Source organism: Echinops telfairi, unplaced genomic scaffold (assembly GCF_000313985.2).
Source record: "Echinops telfairi isolate 266 unplaced genomic scaffold, ASM31398v2 ScPeMD7_443;HRSCAF=831, whole genome shotgun sequence".
Lineage (NCBI taxonomy): Eukaryota > Metazoa > Chordata > Mammalia > Afrosoricida > Tenrecidae > Echinops > Echinops telfairi.
Genome location: NW_022104341.1, coordinates 76,024,274 through 76,033,083, shown reverse-complemented (window position 1 = coordinate 76,033,083; position 8,810 = coordinate 76,024,274). Strand labels below are relative to the sequence as shown.

Below are 8,810 nucleotides of genomic sequence, written 5' to 3'. Positions count from 1 at the left end.
AAAAAAAAAAAAGCCTACGTAAAGTCAAAATATCTGGTGATTAAGTGGTTAAAGCATCTAGCTGCCTGCCTGCTAACATAATGTCAACATTTTGAAGCCACCAGTCACTATGAGGGCGACTGCTTGTGTGAAGATTATAACCTCAGAAACCACAGGTTTCTACTCCATCGTATGGGTCGCTGTAAGTAGGAACCAACTCAATGACAATTAGTTGTTTTGTTTTTAAGGTAACATGAATATTCTTTTGTTTGTATCAATATTTGGAGGTCAGCCAGTCATATTATTACTGTAATTATCTTAATGCAGCAAAACACATGATAGTAAAATACAAATAAGAAACAACTATAAAGCTAGGGTTTATTGTTAAAATTGAGCAGAAGGTAGAGGAAATCAATGAAGCTCCTATGGCTTAACCTTCTTCCACCCCAAATGATCCTTCACCACACATCTTTGTACTTTAGTTCCTAGTCTTGACACTAGATCCTAAAGATATTTAAGGTAGTAGTATATATAGTTATTTATAGGCAGGGACATGCTTTATCTTGCTGTCCAGAGCAACTGAGGTAAACTGTCAGGAGACTATGATTGAATCTTTGGTTAAATTGTACCCACAATCCCCACCCATCAGTTCATACAATAGAAACAAGGAAAACCAGGCTATCAGGGCAGAATTATGAGAGAAGTCCTATAAAAAAGGAAGTAATGCAGTCACTGCCCAGATTGACATGAGGCTATATGTCTATCTTCACACATCTTCAGATTGTATGATTATGGGTTCAATTACAAAAGAAATCTAAAGTTTTTACAGCTTCCAGGTGACAGGAACTGGAGCAGCAGGAATTCCTTTCTACAGTTTCAGGCCACACTCCAGCACTGGTTATCCCAGGCTTGAGTGCACCACTTCTGGCTATTCCACACCTGGCTGTTATTCTAGGTCTGGTTGTTCCAAGCCTATCTAGTCCAACTCTAGCTATTCCAGCTGATTGCTCCACATTAGAAGATTTCCAGAAAGCAAGCATCCTTGGTTGTAGGAAGTACAGAGATTCTGTAGTATTCTGTATTCTACAGGTATTCTGTAGGTGAAGAGACCTTCTGAGTCACATCATGGTTATTCTTTGACCAGCTGGTCGTTTTCTGCCACCTTTTACATTTCATTCTCAGGATTTAAATAGTTTGTAGCTAAGATTCAGGACTTTGGAAAGTTCTTGCATCTGCCAGAGGCTGAAGAATATCTGTTTCTGAAATTGGCCTTTGAGTATGCAGTTGGGTATAAGAGAACATAGTTCAGACCTTCTGTTTCTTGCCCTTACTTTCCTTATTCACTGGGCTTTTCTCTTCAGTTGTATTGTGGGACTGGTTGAAGGATCAGGGCTATCCTGAAGAAGCAGGCCCATGGAGGAAGGAAGAGGAGAGATGGCAGTCTCTGAGTAGGGTGCCTCAGCAGATGACATCTGCAAGGTTGTATAATTTTCTTCAGCCCTCAAAATCATAGTTTTGGTGGGTTCTCTAGAATCAGAAGCTTTGGGAAGGTTTTGGGGAGAAGCTCCATCCACATTCATGTTGCTGAGTAGAAAGAAATGAAAGAAAGAAACCCAAACAAATAAACTAACAACCAAATTAAAATCCTACACTGTGTAGAAAGCCAAGTCAGACTTAAAGGCTTCCTGAATGGATTATATAAAGATCTCCAAATAAAGCATTGAAGAGCTGAAAAATAAAGAGAAAATGCCTCAATAGCAACAGGATCAGTCCAATCCAGGTGGGAATAAAAGAGCTTCTTAAGGAGCCTGTCCAGACACCTTTTCCTAATCCCACCCCCCATGCAGTTTTAATGTTACATACTGTTTATATACCATGTATGTATCAATATTTTATACTGAAGTCAAAAGCTTTTTAATGTAACTAAATAAACATTTAAGCTATCAAAATGTTAGAGCTATTAGTCTTTAAATTTATGGCTACAGCTATATTTTCTGAGCAATGTTATTATAAATTTATTTACATAGCTCGAGATGCATCATATCACAATCAAATTACTCATTTATAGAAATGTTGTTGTCATCAAGTAGGTTCCAACTCATAGTGAACTTATATACCACATAAAGACACACTGCCCAGTCATGCGCTAACCTCACAATTGTTCTTATGTTTGAGGGCACGGTTACACACTGTATCAATACATCTATCCATCTCATCACGGGTCTTTCTCTTTTTTGTTGCCCTTCCATTTTACCAAGTATGATGGCCTTCCCCAGGGACTGGTCTTTCCTGATAACATGTCCAAAGTATGTGAGACAAAGTCTCACCATCCTTGCCTATAAGGAATACCCTTGGCTGTACTTCCAGGGCAGATGTTTGTTCTTTCTGCAATCCATGGTACTTTCAATATTGTTTAGCAGCATGATAATGCATCAATTTTCTTCAGTCTTCCTTCTTCACTGTCCAACTTTCACATACTTCTGAGGCAATGGAAATTACCATGGCTTGAGTCAGGTGTATCTTAGTCCTCAAAGTAACCTTGCTTTTCAAGCAGTCTTGTGCAGATGTACCCAATGTAATGCATCACTTGATCTCAACTGCTGCTTCCATGAGCACTGATTGTGAATCCAAGCAAAATTAAATTCCTGACTTTAATCTTTTCTCAGTTTATCATAATGTTAACTATTGATCCAGTTGTGAGGACTTTGGTTTTATTTATATTGAATTGTAATCCATACTGAAGACAACAATCCTTGATCTTCATTAGCAGATGCTTCAAGTCCTTGTCATTTTCAGCAAGTATGATTGTGTTATCTGCATATTGCAGATCGTTAATAATAAGCCTTCCTCCCATCATGATGCCATATTCTTCTTAGTATAATGAAGCCTCTCTGATGATCTGCTCAACATACATTTTCAATAAGTGTGGTGAGAGAATATAACCCTGATGCACGTATTTCCTTTCCTGATTTTAAACTATGCAGTATTCCCTTGTTCTGTTCACACAACTGACTTTCGATGCACGTACAGATTACACATAAGCACAATGAAATGCCCATTTTTCTCAAAGTTATCTATAGTTCGTTGTGATTCACACAGTCAACTGACTTTGCATAATCAATGAAACACATATTAGCATCTTTCTGGTATTCTCTGCTTTCAGCCAAGATCCATCTAATGTCAGCAATATTTTAAAATTTTACTTGCATATGCACCGATGATACTATTCTATAATTCACACATTCAACTGGGTCACCTTTCTTTGGAATGGGTAAAAATAACGGATCTCTTCCAGTCAGCCAGGTAGCTGTCTTCCAAATTGCTTGGCATAAACCAGTGAGTGCTTGCAGTGCTTCATCAGCTTGTTGAATCATTTCAGTTGGTAGCCTTGTTCTTGATGAATGCTTTGTGCAGCTTGGGCTTCTTCCTTCAATAACATTGATTCTTGCTTATATGATACCTCTTGAAATAGCTGGATGTCACCTAGTTCATTTAGGTACAGTGGCTGTGTATTCCTTCCATTTCCTTTTCATGCTTTCTGCATTTTTTAATATTGCAACACCAGGCTTGGATTTTTTCTTTAGTGCTTTCAGTGTAAGATATGCTAAGCCTGTTCTTCCTTTTTGATTTTCTAACTCTAGGTCTTTGTACATTTCATTATAATTGTGCTGACTCAATGTTTTATAATTTACCTCTAGGTTCTAATATCCATTGCAATGGCTAGACAGGGCACCCAAGTGAACTAATATACTAGCATATGAGGTACTCTCAAAGAGATGTCCCTAAGTGACACAAATGAGCAGCACTCAACTATTAGCCAGAATGCTGACAGTCCAAAACCACCCCAAAATGCCTCAGAAGACAGACCTGCTGAGCTTTGTCTTAAAAGTGACAGCCTTGAAAACTCTATGGAGTACTTTTGCTGTGCACACATTACGTCTGCCATGAATCAGATATCGACTAGACAGCAAACTATCAACAATGTTTACCTTCTGCTTGATATGAAGTAACTAGCTGCAAGGTAAATGGAGTACTGATGATACACAGTGACCTAGTGAGTGACTCATTAGGCTGCTAACAAGGTCAGCAGTTTGATGAGTGACTCATTAGGCTGCTAACAACAAGGTCAGCAGTTCGAACTCAACAGTTATTACACAGAAGGTTGCTTCCATAATGATTTACAGCCTTGGAAATCCACAAAAAGCAGTTCTACTCTGTCCTAAAGGGTTGCTATGAATTGGAACTGAATAAATGGCAGTGAATTTGGTTTTGAAGCTGCTAGGTAGTCATTCAGATTTGGCTTTTATCCCAGTGATGATTATAGTGATTAAATGAAAAATCATGAATAAATAATGTAGTAACTTTTTATTTAATTCTCGAAACTCAAGTCACATGAGGATCAAATAAGCATCCACAAGGCAGCTATTGACATCTAACAGGCACATGCAGACCATCTTTTTCCAATGATTTCTAGGGTAAGCAATCAACAGAAAGTAAGACTGATCTTTCAGACATTCTATATTATTGTTCATGATCTCAAAAACAATTCAATGTATGTGGTGTTCATGTCATCAGAGAAAACGCAAAGAGAAAACATATACTAAGAAATAAAATTTTGTCAGGGAGTAATTGAGGTATTGCTATTTCAAGAGAATGACAATCTGAGCTGTATGTGACCAAAAAGAAAAACAAAACACACACACATTTTTTTTCATCAAACTTCTTCATGAAAAAGTTTAACTTTGGCAAATCGACAAATGTAACGAATTTTTCATTTTCATTTAATTATGATTATTTTCCCCCAAAAAATCATCATTTGTATTTCTTTCCTCTGAAATGTCTTTTCATATCCTTGGCAATTTTTCTATTTTCTCTCCCTGAATTGGCAGACCTCTGTTTTCCATAGTGCTCCGTGTATTATCTCAATTTCTAGTTTGTCCTGATGTTATAGCAGCTTTCAGTACATCAAAATTCAAAATTTTTATTTAATTAAAATTTTAATTTGTCTAATGCTGAGCTCTGTCCCTGAGTTGTGTCATTTCTGCACTCTGGCATTAGAACAGCTTAGAAAACAGATGCTATTTTGCCAGTGATTTAGTATCAGAGAACTGACATGGTCATGCTTCCAAAGAAAGCACCATTCTTTTTTCAAAAGAAATTATACACATAAAATCCTCCTGTTTTTGTTCAGATAGATTTAGTTTCTAAACTTACTTACAAAGAGATTTTTAAAGGCTTCCTGCTTTTCTAATACCAACAAGTATTCACATTAATGGTGCTCACTTTATCCTTTAAAATATATTTATTTATAAAAAAAGGCGACCTGGTGATTTAGTGGTTACAAGTTGGGCTACTAACCACAAGGTCTGCAGTTCAAAACCACCAGCTGCTCCTGAGAAGAAAGACGGGACTTTCTACTCCAGTAAACAGTGAGGGTCTCAGAAATTCAGAGGCATAAATCTTTACATCAATTTACATACCCCCCTAAAGTATAAGATTGCCACCTTCTTCACACCTTTCCTAACACATTTAATAATAATCAAACTATTTGCACCTGAGAGTTGAAAAACAGTAATGCACTGTACTCTGTATTTCATTAGTTTAAGTAGCTATTTTCGATGAACTGCATATCATGTTCTTTTCCTATTCCGATCATATGTTAGGCTTTTGGAGGAGGCATTTTGCCTTTTTATATTTGGATATAGCCCTAAATGTTCCTTAAATGTTTCCTTTAATGTTTTAAGAATTCAACGTGGCTACTGTTTAAAATTAGTTCACACACATAAAGACCAGTGGTATAATAGTTAAGCTAACTGACAAAGTGGCAGTTCAAACTCACTCAGTGGTTCCACGGGAAAAGTAAGATTATAACCAACAAAACTCTGGGGAAGTTCTACTCTGGCACACAGTTATTGTTAGTGGGAACCACTGAAAGATACCTACACAAGAGGCAGTAAGAACTACAAAATGAAAGCACACACGCCATGATCTTTATAGAGTTATATAGCTAATTTCTCCCTTCTTAGCATTCCTGATTTTCTAAATTTATAGGAAAGATAATGTGAAGCTTCATGTTCATTGCTTTCACTGGTTTTGTCTCTGTACTTGTTTGGTGTTTTGAAATTAAAAAGTTTAATTGCATAAACTAGCATCAAATATATCCATAAGCATACAATCCACAAAGCTATAAAATAGTTGGTTTAACACAGACACTCATAGAATAACTGATGAAGAAAAACTGCCATGTTGTTTCTTATAAATAATGTTATCAGTACAGGTGTGCCAATTTTAATGAGGTTCTGTGATGTTTTAGCATAAAAAGTGGGAATATGGTGGTTCAAAAACACATGAAAATTTATTCCATTAAAAGAAATGTCCAGGGGGGAGGGAAAAAGGAGGAGATGATACGAAGGGCTCAATAGAAAGTAAATGTCTAGAAAAGAATAATGGCAATATTATGTACAAATATGCCTGATACAATTGCTGTATGGATTATAATAAGAGCTGGAACAGTCCCAATAAAATGATCTTTAATTTTAAAAAGTGTAAGCAATATTAGAATAATCTATTTTTTAATAATATAAAACTCATTAAAAAAGAAAAAGACATTTCAAAAAGAAGTCTTGATATTAGAGTCAGATGAAACAACAATTTGCAGAGCCAGAACTTGAGTCTGAATCTTACTTGAGGGGATTAACAAGGAAATGATCAGTTTTTCTAATAAAATTCTAGAAATGATAATTGTAGCTTCCAAAGTAGCAAAAGAAAAATTTTTACAAACACAAAATCAATCAATTCAAGATAAGAAATGATGTGTTATTTTCTTGACTGTGAGTATATATTTCTTACAAATTTTATATGGGAATACTTTAAAGTTTATTTAATGTTAGTTCCCCATGTAAGGAAATTACAACAAATTTCTCATAGCACATGTGAATTCAAAATTTTCACTTCTCTATGTCCTTATTATTCATTTTTATGGATTCTCATTTATGTTATAGTCAAGAACATACAGTTAATTTTAGTTATCTTATTTATTTAATATATGAATTTAAAGTTTGTTGTACATATTAACTTAATAGAAAATGGATCCATCTTGAATGTTTTTTCTTAAAGTAAAAATAAAAGATTTCAGAATAGTATGTGACAAAAATAATCTTATGTGCCAACTAGGCTATAATTCTCAGTGGCTAAAAGATATTAAACTGATTGCTGTTCTGTAATGCTATAGGAAAAAATACAATATACTATAATCCCTAAAAAAAAAAAAAAAGCATAATGGCATACCCTTTCAATTTATGGGAACTCATCCAAAAGATTTCTCAGAGTAAAATTAATTAATCATCTTTTAAAGGAAGAGGCAATTGATTTCTGTAAGAAATTAGATTTTTGCTATGCCTTGAAAAGTGTTTTGGTGATTTTATCTTTTGATTTTAAGATAAATTTTGCTACAAAGAAATTATATTAATTTGCGTACCTACCAAATTCTCAATGCTAGAGAGAGACAAAATTCCTGTGCTTAAGAAACTTACATTATGATGGTCAAACTCAAGAATCCATGTTTTATATTCCAATTTTACAATCATATAAAATGCAGTATAAAGTTATTCCTTTACACTATGGTCTCAAAACTTGTGATACGTCTGTAGTAATTCATTCCACACTTACTACCATCAAGTCAATGCCAACTCATAGTGATCCCCCTGTGGGTTTCTGAGTAGAAAACTCTGTCATTCTCTCAAGCAGCAGATGGTAGTTTCAAACTGCCAACCTTGCAGATTAAAGCCCAACTCGTAACCTCTACACCACCAGGGCACCTCATATAATATAGATACAATAATTTAAAATATTTTAATAGTAATTTTTAAGTTTTTAATAGTTAAATAATGATATGAGAAAATGCTCTATGAGGAAGCTTCAAAAACTTGTGGAAAAATTAAATTAAAAGATATAGGAATTTTTCCATGAACAATTTGAAGCTCTGGTACCTTGCGAAAAACACTGGCTCCAAAATATACTAAAAATACCATGATTACATTAAAAAGATATAGGTGGCTACATACCCCAAAAACCAGGGTGGCACAGTGGTTAATGTACTCAGCTGCTAACCAAATGTTCAGTAACTGGAACCAAGAACACTCTGAAGGAGAATCTGCTTCTCTAAATATCTCCCATCTTAGAAATTCTGTGGGACAGTTATCTGTTCTACAGGGCTGCAGGAGTCAAAATCAAATTGAAGGCAATGCATTTTGTTTTGTTTTGAGTATTACAAAATGAAGTGCCAGTGATCAGTGGCTGGAGCCCACCAGAGGTTCTATGGGAGACAGACGTGGCTCTGCTTCCTAGAAACCTCTATGGGGCAATTCTATTCTATCCCATGGGGTGCTACGAGTCAGAATCTACTTGAGAGAAGGGTGTTTTGTTTTTGTTGTTTTCCTTTGATATAGCAAAACAGTAACCAAGGTTATCTCTTGATTATAAAATTAGTAGTAATCTTACTATTTTGCTTCTGTTTTCCACATTTTCTACTAAGTTAGGAAAGAAATAACTCCAAAAGTGAGTCCACAGAGAATACATTTTCACAAAACTCAATGATTTATCATATAATTAAGTAAAACTAGGACAAAAGTATATTTAATAGTTGCTCTTTCCTCTATGTATTGAGTATTCCTTAAAAAGAAAAGCCATAGTCTGAGATGCTCACCTACCTGACATTATCGCTGAAGACAATGGGTGCACAAGAAAATGTGGTGAAGAAAGCGGATGATGCCTGGCTACCAAAAGATATAACACCTGAAGTCACTGAAGACAATGGGTGCACAAGCGGGTGT

General features: G+C 35.3%; 1 protein-coding gene across 1 annotated transcript in view; it reads right to left on the bottom strand.

The window, feature by feature from the left end:
* Nucleotides 1-8,810, bottom strand: part of NRDC (nardilysin convertase) — a 76,513-nt gene that overhangs the window by 44,631 nt on the left and 23,072 nt on the right. Inside the window, exon 7 of the mRNA XM_045291758.1 lies at nt 7,461-7,473. Coding sequence (XP_045147693.1) covers nt 7,461-7,473 — 13 coding nt within the window. The remainder of the gene's footprint in view (nt 1-7,460; nt 7,474-8,810) is intronic.